At 47.2% G+C, this 24,188-nt stretch overlaps 2 protein-coding genes across 3 annotated transcripts; one reads left to right on the forward strand and one right to left on the reverse strand.

The window, feature by feature from the left end:
* The first annotated feature begins 500 nt into the window (after positions 1-500).
* nosip (nitric oxide synthase interacting protein) lies at positions 501-13,374 on the forward strand. Its single transcript, XM_056605599.1, has 10 exons — positions 501-994; positions 1,506-1,581; positions 1,889-1,994; positions 2,105-2,186; positions 3,027-3,162; positions 8,659-8,828; positions 9,520-9,636; positions 11,216-11,286; positions 11,597-11,705; positions 12,512-13,374. The coding sequence occupies exons 2-10, from the start codon at positions 1,512-1,514 to the stop codon at positions 12,581-12,583; spliced, it is 933 nt and encodes a 310-aa protein (XP_056461574.1). The 5' UTR covers positions 501-994; positions 1,506-1,511; the 3' UTR covers positions 12,584-13,374.
* rcn3 (reticulocalbin 3, EF-hand calcium binding domain) lies at positions 13,232-21,322 on the reverse strand. 2 transcript variants are annotated; one of them, XM_056605270.1, is made up of 8 exons: positions 21,212-21,322; positions 20,507-20,730; positions 18,363-18,556; positions 17,610-17,782; positions 17,270-17,330; positions 16,820-16,911; positions 16,237-16,344; positions 13,232-13,589 (listed from the first exon to the last, which is right to left on the reverse strand). In XM_056605270.1, exons 2-8 carry the CDS (start codon positions 20,719-20,721, stop codon positions 13,482-13,484), a joined length of 951 nt encoding a protein of 316 aa, XP_056461245.1. In that variant the 5' UTR covers positions 20,722-20,730; positions 21,212-21,322; the 3' UTR covers positions 13,232-13,481. The 2 variants fall into 2 exon arrangements, with proteins under 2 accessions (XP_056461245.1, XP_056461255.1); XM_056605280.1 differs by lacking the exon at positions 13,232-13,589 and adding an exon at positions 15,079-15,215.
* Between the last annotated feature and the right edge of the window lie 2,866 nt (positions 21,323-24,188).

Here is a 24,188-nt window from a genome sequence, read left to right on the forward strand (position 1 = left end):
GAATAATGTCCTGAATGAGAATAGAGGAGCTGGACAATAAACCGGACCGGGGACTACAGAAAACATCAAAACCTAAGATTTGGATTATATTAAGATTACATATAGATTGAAGCTCTATACAATACATACAACATAAAATAAAATACATTTGGCCCAAAGACCTGTAGTCTTGATGCCCTTATGGTTTAAAGGCAATAATAATGTATCTATAGTTTTAGGGGATACTTATGGATGCCATTTGATACAAATTTAAATGTATTTATTTTTTGATAAATATGCTATGAAATAAATTAATACGGGCATGGCATATGAATACATATACATTTATAAATGTGTCAATATATTGAAATAAGTACATATGTTTTTATTTTAAAAGGGGCGTTTTCCCATACACCCCATCATCATTCTTGAATGCCACATTTATTTCATAATGCCACATTTCCAATCTGGTGGATTCAATTGAGCACGATACATCCGAGATGTCACGGATTCAAAGACCGGACAACACCAAGGTACCGAGCATATCGCCTGGAAGGGCTGGAGTCGGGCTTCCCGCACCTGTGCTTGAAGTTATGTTATCTTATTAGACATTTTCCATATGAACACGGTGATCAATCAGTCTCAAACAATTTGAAAGACGTTTTTATTTATCTCCATATATTTATTTATTTTAATTTTGATATTGCCATATTTATCTATTTTGTATTTATTTAATTTAGCTTTTGCATTCCATATATACTTTGCTATTGGTATTGTATTACAATATGGGAAATAGTTGGTTCAAAGTAGACACGAGGAGGGGGTTCGGCAAACCAGTGCCTTTTAATTGAATACTGAGTTTGAGCAGAACCACCTAACGATTTACATTGTACGGTTGTTCCCACCGGAAACCTTAAGGCGAGGACAACGAGGAGACATCCGTTTCCTGTTTATGAACTGTTGTTAATGCGAGTGACCATACGACTGATAATCAGCGATTGATTCGATTTAAAAGGTAATACAAGTCATGTTAAAGATAAATAACGAAATGTATTTGTATATACATGTGAGTTTGAAGACCTCGACAGTAACCGGTTTTAATTGTAGGCCGGTTTTAATTGTATTTCGTAGAGTCAATGAGATGCTAATGATATTGTTGTTATTATCCCGCAGTCTGGTGTTGGATTGGCACAAGGGAAGCAATTATAAATAGTGAATTTAACGTGGTTTCACAAAGTACGACACATATTACGGTCATTGAGTATATTATGCCATTCGAAGTGTCCTACACTTCGAATGGCATAATATACTCAATGACCGTAATATGTGTCCTACACAAATTAGCAAGAGAGGGTCTTCAGTTGTGCGACAATAAAGCAGCTGGGATGACGCACAGCCCCAGACACTGCCTCCTTGGTAACATGTTTAGTGGTAAACATCATACTGGACTACTTTGCCTATTTAATTATATATTCCTGTAAACATCCCGTGAACGGGTGTTTTTCTAACTAACAAAACCTCCCCAGGAAGCCATGACCCGCCACGGAAAGAACTGCACGGCCGGAGCCGTTTACACATACCATGAGAAAAGGAAAGACACAGGTAATTCAATCGTCTTCCGGCTGCTGCCAGAAAACGGATTATTGACCAACAAATCAAGATCTGAAATAAACAGGAATGTTGTTGTTTAATAGTCCCCATATTTGTCAATCGAGCTAAGACTATCTTTACAGTCTCCAACTTGAAACAGACTTATTTTTCCCAATCGAGAACTGAGAGGGATTAGTTTCTCCTTCAAAGACAGTCTATCATAAAACATCTATTCTAAAATGTGAATAACTTAATGCACGTATCAAAGCCAGTAACCTTCCTTTGAGTCCTTGTATTGACCACGACCTCTGATCTTCAGCTGCTTCCGGCTATGGGACACAGAGTATCCGCCTGGGCAAAGATGCGATCAAAGACTTTGACTGCTGCTGCCTCTCTCTCCAAGTGTGTCGAGAGCCGGTTGTAACGTATGCGCCCCTCACCCATAAATAGAATAAAACCGCACACATAACCATAACGCCCGCCTGCATGGTAGCTACTTTTGGTCAGTTTTGATTGTTTTTCCCAATTTTCTCAGGCAAGATGGCTACCTGTATGAGAAGCAGGCCATCCTCGAATACATACTTCACCAGAAGACCGATGCTGCCAAGAGAATGAAGGTACAGGTCTTATTTTTTGAATTGCTGCTGACCGTCGAATTAAAATTAAATTAAGTAATTTACATAGTATTAGCTACTCTGGCTCACTGGGTAGAGCGAGTACCATATAGGCTCAGTCCTGAACGCAGAGACCTGGGTTTGAATCCTGTCCGGGGTCCTTTACTGCATGTCTGCCATACCTTCCCCTCTATCACACTCTATAATAATGAAAAAAATAGTAAAATAAATAAATATGAACTACTCTCGAGTTGTGGCTTCTTACTCCAACAACCCAGTTTATGACCTCAAGGAACACTCTATGAACAGAATGCGCCAATCTTATTATAGTGATCATTATCCCTAATTATTATCTAAGTGATGGTACAGCCAAACTGAAATAAAAGTTACCCATGGGATGTCGACAACCTTGTTTCTCCCCCTTCCAAAATATGGAGATAAATGTTTGGGAAAATATGTTTTTAAGATGTGATTCTTTGCATCCACAATACCTGTATCTTCAGGCTTAACCCCCAAAGAGAATTAGAGAAGGCACGTGCTGAATGTCTGTCATTTTAGTGGTAACATTAACAGTGCCACCACCAGAGCGCGCTAGTGTACTTTTCTTTAGTTGAGTCACAGCAACGAGGTGCTGTTCGGTTCAGCCACCTTCATAAGAAAACAATGGAGACGCTGGTGGCTCTTTAGGACTGAACCCTACGAAGCTATACGACATCACAGAAACACATCAGAAAGTGGTCACGCTATTTTAAGAGAATCACAATGATGACAGAATAGCAAACCGTCTCGTATCAGCCCCGACAAACTTGTTTGTGTGGTCCCCCCCCCCCCCCCCCCCCCCAGGCCTACGAGAAGCAGAAGAAGGCCCAGAAGAGCGACAGCAACCTGGAGTCCAAGTCAGGGGAGCGGGCTCAGATGGAGAGGTTCAAGACCCGCGAGAGCAGCATCGTGTCCAAACCCATCAACCCCTTCACCTCCGGTCAGTACCTCACCTCCTTTAAACCCATCAACCCCTTCACCTCCGGTACCTCACCTCCTCTAAACCCATCAACCCCTTCACCTCCGGTCAGTGTGGGGGGGCGGGACTACCTCACCTCCTCCAAACCCATCAACCCCTTCACCTCCGGTCAGTGTGGGGGGGTTCAAGACCCGCGAGAGCAGCATCGTGTCCAAACCCATCAACCCCTTCACCTCCGGTCAGTGTGGGGGGGCTGGGGTACCTCACCTCCTTTAAACCCATCAACCCCTTCACCTCCGGTCAGTGTGGGGGGGTTCAAGACCCGCGAGAGCAGCATCGTGTCCAAACCCATCAACCCCTTCACCTCCGGTCAGTGTGGGGGGGTTCAAGACCCGCGAGAGCAGCATCGTGTCCAAACCCATCAACCCCTTCACCTCCGGTCAGTGTGGGGGGGTTCAAGACCCGCGAGAGCAGCATCGTGTCCAAACCCATCAACCCCTTCACCTCCGGTCAGTGTGGGGGGGTTCAAGACCCGCGAGAGCAGCATCGTGTCCAAACCCATCAACCCCTTCACCTCCGGTCAGTGTGGGGGGGCGGGACTACCTCACCTCCTCTAAACCCATCAACCCCTTCACCTCCGGTCAGTGTGGGGGGGCGGGACTACCTCACCTCCTCTAAACCCATCAACCCCTTCACCTCCGGTCAGTGTGGGGGGGTTCAAGACCCGCGAGAGCAGCATCGTGTCCAAACCCATCAACCCCTTCACCTCCGGTCAGTGTGGGGGGGTTCAAGACCCGCGAGAGTAGCATCGTGTCCAAACCCATCAACCCCTTCACCTCCGGTCAGTGTGGAGAGGTTCAAGACCCGCGAGAGCAGCATCGTGTCCAAACCCATCAACCCCTTCACCTCCGGTCAGTGTGGAGAGGTTCAAGACCCGCGAGAGCAGCATCGTGTCCAAACCCATCAACCCCTTCACCTCCGGTCAGTGTGGGGGGGCGGGACCTCACCTCCTTTAAACCCATCAACCCCTTCACCTCCGGTCAGTGTGGGGGGGTTCAAGACCCGCGAGAGCAGCATCGTGTCCAAACCCATCAACCCCTTCACCTCCGGTCAGTGTGGGGGGGCGGGACCTCTCTGGGGTACCTCTCAGGTGGAGAGGTTCAAGACCCGCGAGAGTAGCATCGTGTCCAAACCCATCAACCCCTTCACCTCCGGTCAGTGTGGGGGGGTTCAAGACCCGCGAGAGCAGCATCGTGTCCAAACCCATCAACCCCTTCACCTCCGGTCAGTGTGGGGGGGGGGGCGGGACCTCTCTGGGGTACCTCACCTCCGGTCAGTGTGGGGGGGCGGGACCTCTCTGGGGTACCTCACCTCCTTTAAACCCATCAACCCCTTCACCTCCGGTCAGTGTGGGGGGGCGGGACCTCTCTGGGGTACCTCACCTCCTTTAAACCCATCAACCCCTTCACCTCCGGTCAGTGTGGGGGGGCGGGACCTCTCTGGGGTACCTCTCTGGGGTACCTCACCTCCTTTAAACCCATCAACCCCTTCACCTCCGGTCATTGTGGGGGGGCGGGACCTCTCTGGGGTACCTCTCTGGGGTACCTCACCTCCTTTAAACCCATCAACCCCTTCACCTCCGGTCAGTGTGGGGGGGCGGGACCTCTCTGGGGTACCTCTCTGGGGTACCTCACCTCCTTTAAACCCATCAACCCCTTCACCTCCGGTCAGTGTGGGGGGGCGGGACCTCTCTGGGGTACCTCTCTGGGGTACCTCACCTCCTTTAAACCCATCAACCCCTTCACCTCCGGTCAGTGTGGGGGGGCGGGACCTCTCTGGGGTACCTCTCTGGGGTACCTCACCTCCTTTAAACCCATCAACCCCTTCACCTCCGGTCAGTGTGGGGGGGCGGGACCTCTCTGGGGTACCTCTCTGGGGTACCTCACCTCCGGTCAGTGTGGGGGGGCGGGACCTCTCTGGGGTACCTCACCTCCTTTAAACCCATCAACCCCTTCACCTCCGGTCAGTGTGGGGGGGCGGGACCTCTCTGGGGTACCTCTCTGGGGTACCTCACCTCCTTTAAACCCATCAACCCCTTCACCTCCGGTCAGTGTGGGGGGGCGGGACCTCTCTGGGGTACCTCTCTGGGGTACCTCGCCTCCTTTTAAACCCATCAACCCCTTCACCTCCGGTCAGTGTGGGGGGGCGGGACCTCTCTGGGGTACCTCACCTCCGGTCAGTGTGGGGGGGCGGGACCTCTCTGGGGTGCCTCGCCTCCGGTCAGTGTGGGGGGGCGGGACCTCTCTGGGGTGCCTCGCCTCCGGTCAGTGTGGGGGGGCGGGACCTCTCTGGGGTACCTCTCTGGGGTACCTCTCTGGGGTACCTCACCTCCTTTAAACCCATCAACCCCTTCACCTCCGGTCAGTGTGGGGGGGCGGGATCTCTCTGGGGTACCTCTCTGGGGTACCTCTCTGGGGTACCTCACCTCCTTCAAACCCTCTGCTGCTCGTCCCTTGATCCCCTTTTGCGTTTGTGTTTTATTACTCTTTGTTTCCTTCTAGTTCTGTTATTATATATTTTTTTATTTTTTTGGTACTTCTTTCTGACAGCGTGTATAAAGCGATAACGCGTCCTTATGATGGGTGTGTGTTGTACTCTGCCCCCCCCAGGGGGGGCAGAGTACAACACACACCCATCATCAAACCACCCATCATCAAACCATCAAAGAAAAGAGATTTGCGATTAATCGCGAGTTAACTATGACATTAATCGCGATTAAATATTTTAATCGCTTGACAGCCCTAGTTTTTTTTTTTGGTAAATCTTTCTGACAGCGTGTATAAAGCTGTAACGCGTCCTTATGATGGGTGTGTTTTCTACTCTCAGGCATGAAAATCACTCACCTTTCGGCGAAATTCGCCGTTTTGAAACCAAAATAGGTGACCTCCGTGAATCGTGTAGATTCGATGAAAAAATATTTATGGGGGGGGGGGGGGGGGGTAGGTTCAGAGGCCGGCCAGTTTATAGTCCTCCGTAAAGTGCTGTACTTATGCTGCGTTCGAGTATTCTCTGCGAACCGACTCGGATCTCGGATCTGACGCCACGCCCACACTTCAAGCGTTTTATTATTTCGCTCGGTCGTTGGAGGAAAACATGGACCCGGAAAGCTGTTGTCGCGGTAGCATTGGCAGAGGACCAGGCGCTCCAATAAGTAGGCTATAGGCCATAGTCAAGTCAAGTCAATTTATATAGCACATTTAAAACAACAGTAGTTGACCAAAGTGCTGCACACGAATACAATATATTTGTGTACATAGGCAGAGATACGGACGCAGTAAGGTATTGCAGTAATACGAGTGATTGAAATTACCATTTTAACTAGGGCTGCAACAACGAATCGATAAAATCGAAAAAAATCGATTACTAAATGTCGTTGTGTCGCGCGATTAATAAGTTACTCATAGGCGCAGCACTGTTTACAGCCAGCCGCCGACGCGACTTTCCGTCTCGTAAACGGTCGTTGCCATTTGAAACGGTCGATGCCATTTCCGAACATTTCCGATTGCGTCCGCTCTCCGATCTTGAATTGATTAGCCGCGTTGCCCAATCAGCGTTGAGCTTGACCCGACGTCACTGGCAGAGAGTAGTAGTGAGCTTGGACAGAAGCATACGGCCGACATCTTTCTTTATTCTGTGTGGAAATAGTAACATAGTTACGCCATTAAATGCTTTTATGGAAACATTTTTAACGAGAAATGTGCATTTTACTTTCATAATGTTCGCTCGGTGAATGTGAAGGATGTGTGGTTTGATAGTTATGACGAAGAGGGAACGCTCCGTTCACTTGCATGGACAGAGTCTCTGGTTACTAAGCAATCTCAACGTCTTGGCGGACTATATATCTGCTGATCAACACTACGAATGCTGGAAACACACCAGACACACCATGTGAAGTTATTTAACTCGATTATTGTTATTTATATCCGAGCATATCAGTCTTTATCATGGGTGTCTTTACGGGGACAGTTGCTGTTGGCATCTTACATTCAAAGGCCAACTGTGAATAATGTACTTAAGGTAATCATCCTTAAATTTTATTGATGAATAGCTGACAGATGTAAATTTATTTTATTCAAATATCATCCCTTAAATTCAAATGGTTGCTAAGCAAAAGAGCCATTATAGCAAAAAGTGTTGCAACTGTCCCAGGTCTCCTCTATTCAATCAATCATTATGTATGACTGGCATAGATAGTTTCATAATTACTCACGGCAACTGAGCGGAAAAAAAACATTCCACCCTGTGCTGTTTTTAACTGACTCCAAGAGCGGACGCAATCGGACATGGTCGGAAATGGCATCGACCGTTTCACGAAGCATTCGGAATTCAAGATCGGAGAGCGGACGCAATCGGAAATGTTCGGAAATGGCATCGACCGTTTCAAATGGCAACGACCGTTTACGAGACGGAAAGTCGCGCCGCCGACAGGTTGGTTCACGGTTCATGCACGCCCACAGCGAGCTTCAGTGTGAGCGACCACAGCTTGTATTTGTCATATCTTAAAACTGGACTGTAGGCCTACATAAAAGTGTTGTACCTTCACTGTCTTTAGGTTAAAAAAAACTCCTTCAACTCAGTATCCGTCTAGTGGTCCAACCGAAAATTCTGTCAGCTGCTGCTGCTGCAGACGTTGTGCAGACGGGCTCGGTGTCGGCACCGCGTGCATCAACAGTCATTCAAAGCAGCGGTAGTAATCACACAACCGGACGGTGTAGAAAGTCCCGTCAGTTAAAAATGGTAATGCAGTTTTTAAATCCATGTTAAAATCGGCAGGATATAGAGATAGTTAGCTTATAAAAAACAACTAACCAATGGTCACAAACAGTGTCAAATGTGATGTGTTCAGGTCGGCTCAGAAATACGATTGATGCGTTCAAATGCAGCAGAAAAAAAAAATTTCAGATTGTGGTGAAGACTTGTTTTCCCAGTAATATAAAATAGATAGTAAAGATATAATTAATTATGACCTGTTTAATGTCCTATCTTGAACTATCATCATCTTATCAGCAATTAAAGCAATATTACAAGTTCTATTTCAAGGAGTCTCGAAAATGGTATCAATAGGTTTGACCGGTTAACCATGGACATCCCTTATATACATATAAAAGTATATCATACATTGTATGTTTCTTTTTTGTGTTATCCCAGTTATGTTTTTTTAATCTTTTTATTATTTAATATTACTTTTAATAGTTCCGGGACTTTGGAGCAATAACCTGGTGTTTTTACATTTCAGTCTGCACTGTGAATTTGAAGTAATAATTCAGTTTTTGAATAAAGATGCGGCAATTCCAATTTTATTTTTATTTTTTTCTATCCGATTCATCGATTAATCGATTATTAAAATAATCGTTAGTTGCATGGATACCCCGGACCCCCCTAGAGGGATAATATCCTTCTCACCTTTTTCACCCCTGACCCGTTTTCATGCCTGTACTCTGTCCCCCCCCCCCCCAGGCCTGGGGAAGGAGGCGCCCCCGTCGGTCAAGGACGACAAGGAGGGGGGGGCCAGCAGCAGCAGCAGCGTGGCCGGGCCCTCCACCAAGGGGGACCCCGACAAGCACCTGCCCAGCTTCTGGATCCCCTCCCTGACCCCCGTGGCCAAGCCCACCCTGCTGAAGAAACCGGTGAGGGGAAGAGACCAGAGACCAGGGGGGAGACCAGGGGGGAGACCAGAGACCAGGGGGGGGAGACCAGGGGGAGACCAGGGGGAGACCAGGGGGGAGAGACCAGGGGGGAGACCAGGGAGAGAGACCAGGGGGGAGACCAGAGACCGGAGAGAGACCAGGGGGGAGACCAGGGGGAGAGACCAGGGAGAGAGGCCAGAGACCAGGGAGAGACCAGGGGGAGAGACCAGAGACCAGGGGGAGAGACCAGAGACCAGGGGGGAGACCAGGGGGGAGACCAGGGGGCCCCGTCCCGGTCTGACCCCCTCTGGAGGACACTCCGTCTCCAATGCAGTTTAATTGTTCAAATATATAAAACATATCAACAGCATGACTAATTTGGTCCAGTGCTGTACATGGTACAATGTGGGCACAGATAATTAATTTAAACAATTCAGAAAACATATTGGTAACGTTTGGAGTGGCCCCTCGTATTCAGAAATAAAACATCCAAACCATCCAATCCTTTGTTCTGAAGACGGCCGTCCTTCAGTCCTGTGTGTTCGGGGAGGTTCCTGCTCTCGTTGTTTGGTCTCAATGTTCATGTCACGTTGGCTCCTGTCTGTGTTTGCTAAAACAAACCATGCTTATTTTGGCCATCACCTCACCCTGACAATCATTTACCCCTCAACAAACGTGTTCCCCCCTCCAGAGTAAGACTGTGCTGTGTCCCATGTCGGGACGTCCCATCAGGATGAACGAGCTGATCCCGGTGCACTTCACCGCTCTGGACCCCAGCCTGGACAGACTGGCCCTGATCGCACGCCAGGTCAGACACCACAGGGCTCACTAGGGGTGCGCACGGGCACACGTGCGCACGTGTAGCCGCTTAGTAAATCATAACCGTTTAGGAAAAAACAGTAAACGAAAACCGAAAAATAAATAACAATCCCCGCGCCCTTGTTTCAACGGGCCTCACGACGGTCTATACTTTCAACATAGTTTACATATTTATAATTAGAAACTCGTCCCAGCCTTTATACCACAGATACTCTAGGGCCTATAGCATATACCCGCTATTTCTATTTACAGTTTAATGTAACATTAAGCTGACAACATCCTAATTAACACCGCAACTGCGAATGAACCACTTGGAGATAACCATGGCAAACGGTCAAACAAATGTTCTATTTGCGATCATTCTGCTCGCGCATCCACCGTGTTGATAAACAAATAATCCCCCTATAGCGTGACTGCGGTCCACTTTGGAAAAAAAAAATCATTAATTAATAAAAAAAAAACGGTTGACCGTGTAAAAAAAAAAAAAAAGGGGGGTGGGTAACAGTTCCGGTTCCCCCCCCCTAGAGCTCCCCCAGTAGGGCTCACCTCCCCGGGGGAGAGAGGCCCCCCCCCTAGAGCTCCCCCAGTAGGGCTCACCTCCCCGGTGGAGAGAGGCCCTCCCCCTAGAGCTCCCCCAGTAGGGCTCACCTCCCCCAGTAGGGCTCACCTCCCCCAGTAGGGCTCACCTCCCCGGGGGAGAGAGGCCCTCCCCCTAGAGCTCCCCCAGTAGGGCTCACCTCCCCCAGTAGGGCCCACCTCCCCGGGGGAGAGAGGCCCTCCCCCTAGAGCTCCCCCAGTAGGGCTCACCTCCCCGGGGGAGAGAGGCCCCCCCCTAGAGCTCCCCCAGTAGGGCTCACCTCCCCGGGGGAGAGAGGCCCTCCCCCTAGAGCTCCCCCAGTAGGGCTCACCTCCCCCAGTAGGGCTCACCTCCCCCAGTAGGGCTCACCTCCCCGGGGGAGAGAGGCCCTCCCCCTAGAGCTCCCCCAGTAGGGCTCACCTCCCCCAGTAGGGCCCACCTCCCCGGGGGAGAGAGGCCCTCCCCCTAGAGCTCCCCCAGTAGGGCTCACCTCCCCGGGGGAGAGAGGCCCCCCCCCTAGAGCTCCCCCAGTAGGGCTCACCTCCCCCAGTAGGGCTCACCTCCCCGGGGGAGAGAGGCCCTCCAACCTCTGAATCCAACTCCCTGGACCCCATCTCTTCTGACCAAACATACAGCCGTTACCGTAGCCGTATGTGGGCCTCATTCAGAACTGTACACTCTGATTATTGGGTTGTAAAGTCAAATGAAAGGGACAGTATGTCACGCGAACGCAGCGTTTGAAATGGGTACCGCAGTCCAACTCCACCATAGTGGCCCGAGGTGTCTCCGCCTGGCCCCTTCCTCCCTCGGCTCAAAGCCCCCCGGGTTGGCAGGTTATGGACACTGGAAGAACACAACCCAAGGTGTGTTCCTCCAGATGGGTGTCTCATAACTCCACCCTGAGTTAGAGAACCGCTCACAGGGAACTGGAGGTTCAGATGTCGGGGCATCAGAAGAAAGCTAATGGATCACGGTTCCATTTCTCCCACAGGAACGATACGTGTGTGCAGTGACCAGGGACACGTTGGGGAACAGCCTTCCCTGTTCAGTCCTCCGACCCTCGTGAGTAACCTCATCTAAACCACACACTAACCCCAACCACTGCTCTTCAATGCCGACCGGGGCATCGTGGGATTATGGTCCATATCTGGAATATTCCCCAACAATCAAACAGCATCGGAGCTCAGCATCTAACGGATATTATGCAGAGCCTCTCTTCTGACTGCTTTAAAGGGGTGACATCATCACTGAAATACAGGAAATGACTGATTTGTGTGGCCCTCCACACTCGCCCCGGCGGCCTAACGGCCCGCCTTTAAGTCGGGCGTGTCCCCGCCGCCTCACCCCCGTCTGTTCCCTCGGTGTCCACTAGGGGCTCGGTGGTGACCCAGGAGTGTGTGGAGATGCTGATCAGGAAGGACATGCTGGACCCCGTCACCGGAGACAAGCTGCAGGAGAGGGACATCATCCGGCTGCAGAGGGTCGGTTCAACCGCTTTAACACGCTTCAAGTTTCACAAATGGATCTAGGGCTGCACAATATATCACATTTTTTTCGCGATGACGATATTGGCGTCCCACGAGGACACGTAGTGTTCTCGTGATATTTTCGCCGATATTGTTTTTGAAGTAATGCATCCGCAAAAAAAAGAGAACCCAAAAATAGCATAGCCCCGCACATGCAGTATACGCTCTACCTCCGCTGCAAAGCAAACCAAGCGCTCCCTGTACAGCTGTGTGCGACTGCGTGAGTCCATCCTGCACACAGCGGCACGAAGCCTGAAAAAGTGTGGGGGGGGCGGGGGGCGTGGCCTGGCGGCAATTTGCCGCTGAGCACAGTGTGTGGCTCCTACCACTAGGGGGTGGTAGAAATTCGAAAGATTCTTTTTTTCAATGAATAATCGTGGTAAATAATCGTGGTATCAATATTGATCAAAATAATCATGATAATCATTTTGGCAATAATCGTGCAGCCCTAAATGGATCTGAAATTATGAAGCTGATATCTACAGTGGCTATTTGAAACCTTTACAAACACTTTTCTAACTGTTTACTTCTGTTGGCAGAGTTTAACAGAAGGATTAGTTGAAACAATAATGAAGCGAATGAAAGTTAAATGCCCCGATTTGAGCTCGTCTGCCATCAGACTTTAGATGTAAATATCTTTTTACTTGCGTATTTAATTGAAGAGCACTCGTATGTGTGCCTGTTTAAATGGAACACGCTCACCCTACACATGGACCTGACTCTTCTTACGGTCCCGTCTTTGTGAATGTTTCCTGTCTCAGGGAGGGACGGGGTTCGCTGGGTCTGGAGTGACTCTGAAGGCCAAGGAGGCCCGGCCCGTGATGCAGGTGTGAGCGCTCCATGGTGGAGGAGGGGTTGAGGAGGACTGCTGGGATGGCGGTGACAGCCTTACGGAGGCGTTCATGTACATACTGACCGACTGGGCTCAGAACGTGGCGATGGGACTTTGTATGTTTGAGAGCTGGTTTATGAGCTTTTTGGTATTTTTGGGCTTGCTTATAGTCAATGTACTTTTGTTTTTATTTGTGTAATAAATACAACTTTCCACACAATATCTTTGGTTTTCTACGATAAATAATTAAACATTTGGCTGAAGAAATTGATCATTATATTCAGCCTTGCAGTCATTACATTAAATATTTCCATAGGCATAACCAACAAAAATAGTCTGCACCCTGTTTTGATGTTTTTCTACTAATATATCATATAGGACACTTACGGGCAAAACTGTAAAACGCCATATTGATAAAATTGTGCTGAAATGTTAAAGATGTGTTTAGTTTCAACAAAATGAGCAATTTGGTTAGAATCTATTAATACATGTTGCCTAATGATACAAAGCCCACAAATGGGCCAGAAGACGATTTGTTTATTATTCCATCCGTGACGAGAATGATTTCTATTACTCTAATAAGCTATGGTGAGGTCACTTTTATCTAGACCAATCATGTGATGGAGTGACAGCACAGCAAATTGTGTGCATCAACCAAAAGAACCATTGAACTGGCCCGCATTACTTGTACTTTTTTATTTTTTTGACATTGTACAAATAAAGGCCCACGTTAAATCTATTGCAATTTGCTTCCGTTATCAATTCAAAATGTAATACATAACAAAAATAGAATAAATTAAAAAATATCAAGTGTTAATTTCGTAAGTGGCCATTTGGCTTTTCAACCCATTTCCTCTTAAAATACAACATTAGCAGGCAGTAACCCCTGACGCTGGAGGTCAGAGTTCATCATGCTCCGCTAGCGTCATGCCTCCATAGTCGGTGATAGTGCTGAGACTTATAACCTCTGCTTGGTCCATAATCTCAGAGAGGGACAAAAGACCGTCCTAGCCAAACACAAAAGAAAAAGACAGGAATGAGACAAGTGCAGACGTTGTGGAAATGCATCAACAACTAAATAAAGCGTGTTACAAATGCACAAATGTGCCACTTTAATTGCTCACCTCTTTAAAAATCCCAGCTGGCTCGGGTGAAGTTCATAACATTCTTTTAAATGGTTTTAAATGTTTTAGGTTATGCTGTTATAATTCCTATACTATTTGTATGACTCACTGAGGTCATAAAAGATCCCAGGGCACTTATCGCAAAGAGTAGGGGTTTCCCCGGTGTCTAGAAAAGCGCTATATAAATTCAATCCATTATTATTATTATAGTGCTGTAGGTAAGAATAATAAGCACTGTTATTTGTTAAAAATGTTATAGTAATCCGTCAGTTGGGCTAAATGGACTGAGGATGTATTTTGAACTAATTTCAGCCCAATTAGTGCATCTCTCCCCTAATTGGATGAGGGAATCCATATTGCCTGCATTTGCATCTGCGCACACGTATCACGTCAGAGAGGAAAGAGGTGTTTTTGGGGTTCATTTTCATAATATTGCTTTCTTCCGCTCTTCCTTACCTGCAGCTCCTTTCAATGATGTTCTCTCTTAATATCCTCCAGCATGCATTACACACATGAGTTAAAGTCACACACAAAAAAAGAGTGGCCTCTAGAAAAAGCAACATGGCTTTATTTCAGCTCCGCAGTGAGAGAAAGAAGGGCTTCTCGTCTTTCTCTGACATAAACATGTTGGCTCGGATAAACTGCAAATGCTCAGACAGGCACATGTACGCTTAACATGTAAAATCGAATGGAGTGTGCCAAGGCTTTACGATAGCTTGTGGTGTGTAAGAACAACACATGTGGAGAGAACAGAGGGGTCTGTGTGTGTCTGCAGGTACGTATGTGTACACAGGTCATGTACAAGTGGATGCAGTATTAAAGCTGTAAACGATTGTTCAAGGGTAGGCGACACACACTAAAAACTCAGCTGCAAGAACAGCACCAACTCTGAAGGACGTGGACGTTTTGAGTTACTTCGGTTGATCAGAGGTGGCGTCAATTCAGAAGTGGACATCACATCCCCCCAGTTTGAGGAAATACAAACTGGTGATTGTTGTGTGTTTGCAGCTGTACGTGCTGGTATTTTTTTGTGCGTGTCGACTCATTAAGTGGATGAAACAATGTGCAAGTGTGTATGAAACGCCAAACTTCCGTTGACCTCCAATAGAAAAACATTCTGCATAAGATCGCAGTATAAATAAATCGACCAATCCAATCGATTGCATTGAATGTACCCAGCAATGACGTGACCAGCCCCCACACCCCGGCCTTCAGCCCAACCCCAACCCCCTTAAAATCTGTAAAAGAAAAGAAAAGATAAATGCATATGGACGTATGCATACACAGACAGGATCCCCATCTCAATCCTCCTCCCATATATTTGTCCTTCTTAGCAGAACCTCCCTGGCTCCTCCCCCCTCCCTTCTAAGTAAGCCCCGCCCCCTTGGACGTGTGACATCATCAGAGCTCGTCGTGTCTCTTGGTGAGGTCCTCGCCGTAGTTAGTCGCCTGGCTCCCCACAAACATGTTCCAATTGACCAGGATCTCCTCCTTGCTCATCTTCTCGTCCTGAGCGTGAGCGTGGAGCATTCACCATCAACCCATGATTGGGGGGGAGGGGAAAGGATGTCAAGGGGGGGGGGGGGGGCATGATTGATAGAAACAGAAATAAAGAGACACAGAGAGACAGAGAGAGACAGCAAGCCAAAGTAAAAAAAAATGAATGAAAAGGTAATGATGAAGTGATAAAAGAGAGATGGTGCAAGACGAAAGAGAGGGATGGGGGGAGGGAGAGAGAAGGCTTGTTAGAATTAACAGTTCATTACACCCAATTATTCCCATTATGCTGATTAGCTGCGTGACGCTGGTGACAGTGATTGCACGAGCGTGTGATGTGAGCCATGAGTGTGTGGCTCCTCCTCTCCGGCCCTCATCACCCGCCGCGAGCGAGAGCGCGCTGCCGCGACCAGACCGCGGCCCCCGCGGTGGTCCTCGTGTCGGGGACGAGAACACGCACGCATCGTGTTCGCCCGTCACCTGAGCGAGCGCAGCGTCTTGGGTAAGACAGACAGTGCCGAATACTTTAGCCCAACCCCTCGCATTGCTTTTTCCGTCTGCACTAGACATGAGGTGGACAATGCGTCCCCCGTCTTAGCGCGGGGAGAATCTACCGGATGTTACTCTGGATTTTTGACTTGGACATAAGAACGATCCCAGAATAACTGGCATGGTTTTGGGGTTTTGAATAAGGCTAGATTGTGGTCATGGGATGTCATTCGTGATGTTTAAATACTGTAAGGTTGGGATGAGATTAGAATTGATCCCAAATGTGGCTTTGAGTTGGGTTGGGTTGCAGTTGTTATATTATGGAGGAACACTTCCAGTGGAATTTTACTATTGATGATAACTCTGCTTCGAGTCGCCTTCGCCCCTTCTTCCTCTGTCGTGCTAATCGCCCATTAGTAATTACATTTATTCATTTGGAGGCTTCCAGTTTCCCTTCTAGGGATTCATGAGGTGGATCTTATCTGATCTGGCCCACCGTCCATACGGCCTGGGGAGGAGGGGAGAGGAGAGCGGGGGAACCTACCTTGTTGGTGTCCGTCTCATGGATTAAGTGTTTGGCCTCATTGTCAGCATGATCCACCTCGGTAGGGAGCACCCACTGAGCCACCTCGGCGGCCTCCAGGTACCCATTCTGAACCGAGACGGACAGACACACAGACACACACCGACAGCGTATGACAGAGAGAGTTTAGAGAGAGAGAGAGACAAACGGAGAGAGAAGCAGAGAGAGTTAGACCGAGACCGACAGAGAGGGAGACTGACACCAGACATTTTTTCCTGGATTCAAACCTAATTTTGCTTGGAAATTGATTGTTTTAAATTAATTGTTCATCTTTGCATGAGAGACCAAGTCAAGGAATTTCCATAAAATGTCTGAATTTATGGCATCCTAAACTGTAAAATAAACACAAACATAGACACACAAGTTGTCAATAAATCAAAGTAATAATAAGATCCTAGAATAGACAATATATGAATAGTGGAAAACTGCTGGTATTAAAAAAGTGCAAGAGTGCAAACAGCAGCAATTTGGAAGGATGATAAGATGCTAATAAAATATTGATCAGTGTTACGAATGAGCCCTCGGATACAAAAGTTGTGTTCACCTTGTTCTCGTCTCTGATTTGGTGGAAGTGTTGCCTCTCGGTGAGGACCCAGTCCGGCTCCTTCTCCCCGTTCTCCGGTGTGAACATGTCCCCTGAGAACAGCACAGATCTGGCTCATTTGATGCTCACAACCCTTCTCATACAAGTTACGCCCATCACAAAATGAACATCAGAACAGATGGACTGCTCCAAGGTGCGGGTCCCACAAGTTGGTATTGTTGTTGTTGTTGTTGGTGAGCAATTGCAGTAATGTTGCTCCAGAGATGGTGCTGTTCTGGACGTTTGATTTTATTCTTAAATTCAAACACTGTTCCAGAAGAAAACTAAGATCAGAAACTGAATAGAAAAAGTCACTTGTTTCAGTCGGTTCTTAAAAAGCACAGAGAACATTTCTGTTCTACGGGTCTGATAGAAAAGAGAAAGAGACAGTTAGATCGATAGAGAGCCTACCAATGTATTCATCGATGTCCACCTTCCCATCGCCGTTCTTGTCGATGTCATCCATCGTTTCCTAGGTGACAAAAGAGTAAAACTATGAGGTGATCTCACTTTGGGAAAATCATAATGTTTGGTTTCAAAAATGTTTGTTAAATGTTGGCCGCAATTCGGTCCACATATCACAGAACACAGATACAGTTTCACACACTGTGCGAAACTTGGTCGTATTGAAATCACGATTATTCAAACAACGAAAAAATCTAATTGTTAAAACTCGATTATATTTGTTTTCTGATCGTTTGACGTTAAAATCAATATCGCGAATAAGATTCGATGAGCGGCGCCGCCCGACCTGCACCACCAGGCCCCTCATGTGGTCGAACTCCTCGGGGTGCAGGAAGGCGGTGAACTCCTCGCGGGTGGCGATGCCGTCGTGGTCGCGGTCCGCCTCCTTGAAGCGCCGCTGGTCCCGGGTCAGCATGGCCTTGTAGGTGTCCTTCTCCTCCACGTCGTCGAACTCCTCGCCTGGTGGGAGACCCGGGGGGGGGGGGCGTGAGGCGAGTACAATCAGCGGTGTTACGACAGGCTCTCCGCGAGCCTCATGGAAGCTAAACTGGGTTATATTGAATTATAGATCAGCAACAAGGATAGGACTTTGTTTAGTTCAGTGGCTTTTCAGTTCCCGACTAAATCAAATTGAAATATTTAGCGAAGGAGGTTGATATTATCAGGGAATAAAAAAGGACTTTAATGGGAATTTAGCCCAAGACGCACGTGCCTAGCTACATTAGCAAGAGAGTATTAAGCGGATGTCAATGGAGTGAGTAGTGAGTTAGTGGTTGATTCCCGGGGGGGTGTAAAATGGTACTTTGTGGGTCAGATGTTTGTTCAGATGAACCAGCTGTCAATTACCCTCGTCTGAAACTCTGCTAGCAGCGGTGTGCATAGGGTGGGACTTGGTCTTCTCAAGTTATAGCAATACAGGACTCTCTCTCTCTCTCCCTCTCCCTCTCCCTCTCCCTCCCTCTCTCTCCCTCCCTCCTTAGCTCCTTCCTTCAATAGGAGCGTGGCTCTCCTTCTGTCAGCCCCGGCCTCCTGCTTGTACCTTGGTAGTAGCCGTAGGTGGTGTTCTTGTACTCCTCCCAGCTGATCTTGTCATCTTGGTTGGCGTCGTACTCCCTCCAGTGTTTGTTCACATTCTCCTCGATGTACCTCCTCTGGCGGTGCTTGATCCAGTAGTGCAGCTCACTGTGGTTCACGAAGCCGTCCTTGTTGATGTCGATGCGACCTATGATCTTCCTGTGCGGAGCATAAGACAGAGAAGGGGTCGAAACCAATCAGGTTTGCGATTTAAATGGTAAAATTGACTGCATTATAGAACGCAGTTTTGGTATCCAGTGGCCTCTCAAAGCTATCAAAGCAAACTATCAACCTTTCGGTTACCAGCCAACCCGATCTACCTTCTGAGATACTGCCACCCACTTCTTTAAATAGAGTCATAGGTTCTCAGAACTCTGGCTTTGTCTTTGTAGGAAACCTTTGGCTGCTGTTCTGTCTGCTCCATTTCTATGGAGTGTTGCTATGGAATGACCCTGGGTTACGTTAGCATGATTACACGTACAGCCAGCTTGTGTTGGGATGAGGTTCTACTTAGCTTCTTGGAATCAAACATCGCTAGTGTTAACCAAATGTTGGATGTTGGTCAAATATTAGGTTGGTTTAATGTTTGTCTAATGTTAGTGTGACTCTAATGGTAGTCTGATGTCTAGTGTGAGAATAATGTTAACGTTAGTCCAACGTTGGTCTGATGTTATTAGGAGTTTAATGCAAGTCTAATGTTAGTCTCATGTAGTCTAATATGAGTCTAATATTATTGTTACTCTAATGTTGTTAGTTTCAGTCTAATGTTGGTCTACTGTTAATGATAGTCTGATGTTGGGGTTAGTCTAGTGTGGGTCTGATGTTGGGGTTAGTCTAGTGCTGGTCTGATGTTGGGGTTAGTCTAGTGTTGGTCTGATGTTGGGGTTAGTCTAGTGCTGGTCTGATGTTGGGGTTAGTCTAGTGTTGGTCTGATGTTGGGGTTAGTCTAGTGCTGGTCTGATGTTGGGGTTAGTCTAGTGTCGGTCTGATGTTGGGGTTAGTCTAGTGTCGGTCTGATGTTGGGGTTAGTCTAGTGTTGGTCTGATGTTGGGGTTAGTCTAGTGCTGGTCTGATGTTGGGGTTAGTCTAGTGTTAGTCTGATGTTGGGGTTAGTCTAGTGTTGGTCTGATGTTGGGGTTAGTCTAGTGTTGGTCTGATGTTGGGGTTAGTCTAGTGTGGGTCTGATGTTGGGGTTAGTCTAGTGTGGGTCTGATGTTGGGGTTAGTCTAGTGCTGGTCTGATGTTGGGGTTAGTCTAGTGTGGGTCTGATGTTGGGGTTAGTCTAGTGCTGGTCTGATGTTGGGGTTAGTCTAGTGTGGGTCTGATGTTGGGGTTAGTCTAGTGTTGGTCTGATGTGTGGGTTAGTCTAGTGTGGGTCTGATGTTGGGGTTAGTCTAGTGTTGGTCTGATGTTGGGGTTAGTCTAGTGTTGGTCTGATGTTGGGGTTAGTCTAGTGTGGGTCTGATGTTGGGGTTAGTCTAGTGTTGGTCTGATGTTGGGGTTAGTCTAGTGTTGGTCTGATGTTGGGGTTAGTCTAGTGTTGGTCTGATGTTGGGGTTAGTCTAGTGTTGGTCTGATGTTGGGGTTAGTCTAGTGTTGGTCTGATGTTGGGGTTAGTCTAGTGTGGGTCTGATGTTGGGGTTAGTCTAGTGTGGGTCTGATGTTGGGGTTAGTCTAGTGTGGGTCTGATGTTGGGGTTAGTCTAGTGTGGGTCTGATGTTGGGGTTAGTCTAGTGTTGGTCTGATGTTGGGGTTAGTCTAGTGCTGGTCTGATGTTGGGGTTAGTCTAGGGTTGGTCTGATGTTGGGGTTAGTCTAGGGTTGGTCTGATGTTGGGGTTAGTCTAGTGTGGGTCTGATGTGTGGGTTAGTCTAGTGTGGGTCTGATGTTGGGGTTAGTCTAGTGTTGGTCTGATGTTGGGGTTAGTCTAGTGTGGGTCTGATGTTGGGGTTAGTCTAGTGTGGGTCTGATGTTGGGGTTGGTCTAGTGTGGGTCTGATGTTGGGGTTAGTCTAGTGTGGGTCTGATGTTGGGGTTGGTCTAGTGTGGGTCTGATGTTGGGGTTGGTCTAGTGTTGGTCTGAGGTTGGGGTTAGTCTAGTGTGAACTTACGCCAGCCTTTCTTTGCTCTCCTCCGGGGTCAGCTGGTCAAACGTCTTGGCGTCCTCTTTGCCCAGGAAGGCCTCGTGGTCGTACTGGAAGTCGAAGCCGTCCTTGTGGGGATGGTCACTGAGGTCGCCATGGCGATGGACGCGCTTCTCCTTGGTGGGAACGGCGAAGGACGAGCCCGCAAGGAGGAAGGATGACACGAGCAGCCGCAGCAACATCTTCACGGTCTGAGAGAGAGAGAGAGAGAGAGAGAGAGAGAGAGAGAGAGAGAGAGAGAGAGAGAGAGAGAGAGAGAGAGAGAGAGAGAGAGAGAGAGAGAGAGAGAGAGAGAGAGAGAGAGAGAGAGAGAGAGACATTTTATAATGGGCCTACATTTCCTTCAACTATAAGGTCATAAGTTATCATACACTGAAATTTGTAGTGCTAACAACGATAATAAAACATGCATTTCATGATCAAACATTTATTGACCGTTTAATGTAATAGGTAATGACTGAACAAACAAACATAATTGTCTGACTCAAAGGGCGATCAATGATCTGCACATCGGGCACGAACACAAGCGTTCGTGCAGTATACCGGATAGTCTGAAGAAAAGATACAGGCCTTGCAAGACGATGGGAAGTGCAAAATCCACAATGCAAATCAACGTTTGACAATCAAAAACTAGCATGAACAACTATTTAACAAGATGTTTAACACACTCACCAGTTAGGAGCAACACCTCGTATGTTTTAGGGTGAGTACACGTTGGCAGTTGCCTTTGCCCCTTTAAAATATTAAATAAAGGGAGGCGGTGTCGTGATTTTTTAGGCAACCATACAGATAAGGTTGAACGTGAAATGTATCCAATGAAAAGTTGCAAAGTTTGGTAAGTGTGTTCAAATGCGTTCCGATTGGCTGTAAGGCGCCACGTTGACACGGGGACGCGCGCTGCAGAAGCATCCATGGCCGGAGCGCGCTTGAAAATATGCTGTTTAAGGTTACGACTTGCAAGTTTTCATCAGCATTTGGTTCTGTAGCCCGTATGAAACCGTGGAGCTACGTGTCCATACGAATAAACTGTAGAAATAAACTACGCCATGCGTGTACTGTCTCGAAGATATATTTATATCTATATATTAAAGAGTTAAGGCTATTTTTCAATTATATCCGAATATTATATTGTAGAATCAAACTTTATTAGTGTTTGCCCCTTTGGGACGAAATCTTTATTCGCATGACTGAATAGCACGCCCTGTAACATTATGTTGACGCTTTCCCCCCAAACGCCACAACGCCCATATTATCAGGACACGGCGCCTGGGGGCAGAAGAGGATGCTTTATGTTTCCTTTTATTATTTTTTAGAAGGAACTAGAAAAAAAAATATCTGGATGACGCTCATATAGCCACACCAATACACGAACACCGCCGTAACTGTCGTAATTGTAATAATTAGTATAGGCTTAAAATGAGACGCATCTATCTCCCTTTCCCGCTTTGCATATCGTGTGTATCGCCTGCGGTTGATCATCAGGCCGGGCCCCCGATAACTGTAGGGCACAAAGTCGACTCGTCAATTAATCAGCACCAGGATAAACCACCGGCATGATTGGCTTCAGGCCTTAAATAATAGGGCTTAACTTATGAATTGCCATATTTATGAATTGCCATGTAATTATTGTATAGGTCTGGCTAATCCCTTAACTCACCATGCAGGCATAATGTACCCCCTGCTGGTTGTTTGACTTTGTGTTTTGCCTCCCCGTTGTTCTCGTTTTGAGGTTAGAAAAAGCCCTGGTCCGTGTTGTTAACAGGATAAAAGTCTGTTAGGGTTTTGGTAGGCTAAATGAAGATGAACAAAGTTTGTAGTAGGCCTACAAATAGTTGGCCCTAGCTAATCGATACACAAATAACTAGGCTATATGTGTATAGTTCTGAGTTTTAATCTGAGTTTTAATCTTTTAATCAACGTCACCATTGAATTGTTGTTGTGGTTTACTACATGTCCTCTGCATATTCTCCAAAAAGTCCTTAAAGACATGGACCTCTAGAAATAATATATTAACTTTTATATTCATACAATATTAATATCCGGGTTTGACCTAGTGCCCAGTTCAGTTGAACACTGAACCACTAAATAATAGGTATATGTTCAGGTTAGCAGTAGTTTACACGTCAGTGTTGGCCTGAGTTCTGCGTATGGATCAGCTGTCCTGTCTGCGGTAGCTCCCTCCCCCCTGACAGAAGCCGCTCGTAGGGCTCGTACATCGCACCCCGAACCCAATGACAGCCTCTATTCTGGAAGGGTAGAAGAATTGAAATGTTTGTTATGTATGTTAGCGTTTATTTTTTTTGTCATTATTCAGTAATTAATCATGAAATGGGTTGACATTTGTCATTATGGGGAAACACTGTTGTGTTTGGCAGTGTTTCTCATGCGAAACGTTGCAAAACAACGTTTTCAATTCGCCAAGGTTAGGCTTTAGTTTGGTTGATTTAGGATTGTACAGTATGACAGCTCTCTGAGGTCCTCTCAATATGGCAAAGAAACGCACCCAGAAAATTCTGATGTCCTATAAAGGCTTGGATCTCTACCAACTCAAGGCCCACGTTCTATACACTCAGGAAAATAATCACTTCTCATTTTTGGTAAATCAATAGAAACAAAACAATGCTGGGTAGAACTTGGTGTTTATTTCATGCTCAAACAGATGGATCATTGCACACCTTAAACACTTTAGAAGAGGAATTCATTTTTCAATTTAGCTTGTTGTGCTTTTGATGAATGGTCCCTAATGGTATGTTATTAGTTTGCAATATAAAAAGCAATAAAATCATCTTGGCACTCAATCTTTCTCAGATTTCCAAGGCATTTAGGAATTGACACAGACAGCAACCATGGTATTCACACATGCACTTTTGCACCTATCAGGTCTGTGTATCTACTACACCCCAGTGTGGTATATTGTTGACATCCAGAGAGCTGGCTCCAGCACGCCCGGAGCTCTCACGTACTGGACACAGCAGCACTGACCCACAAAGGCCACAGACATCTCTAGGTTTTTGGCACAAGCAACTATCCCTACAAGCCCATCTGTGTCTCGTGTCTTACGCCGACTAAACCAACTTTTCTCTTTCTGTTTGGAAACAAAGTTACAATGGAGGATTTTTCTAGTAATATTATTTGTGCCTAGCAATCGGTCCTTCTCACTAATAACTACATTGATCTGCAGTAGCTCAGTAAACACAGCGCCTCCCAAATACATACGCCTCCAGACAAGACAAACAAGTCCCGAATCCCTTTTGTTGTACTAAGCAGCTAAAACACTTTTTCTCTTTTAGCCCGTTATGTCTCCCCCTTTTCTCCACATCTTCATCCATCCCGACCCTCCCCCCTCCTCCCCCTCTCTCCCTCTCGTGCTCTCTCCCATTTTCAACCTCTGTGCTCTTTTTCTCTCCCCCCCCCCCTCTCTCCGGGCCCTGCAGTGCTGTGTCTGCTTCTGTGGAGCGATCGAAGGTGACATGGGCAGCGAGTGAGGACGAGGGGGGGGGGGGGAGGGGAGGAGGGCCCGCCCGCGCCACAGTGTAGCCTGCGGGCATACAACGGCAGAGAGGGAGGGAGGGGGGAGAGAGGGGGAGAGGGAGAGGGACAGACAAAGAATGGGAGGAGAGGGAAGAACAAGAAGGAATAAGGAGAGAGA

Source organism: Gadus chalcogrammus, chromosome 2 (genome assembly GCF_026213295.1).
Source record: "Gadus chalcogrammus isolate NIFS_2021 chromosome 2, NIFS_Gcha_1.0, whole genome shotgun sequence".
NCBI lineage: Eukaryota > Metazoa > Chordata > Actinopteri > Gadiformes > Gadidae > Gadus > Gadus chalcogrammus.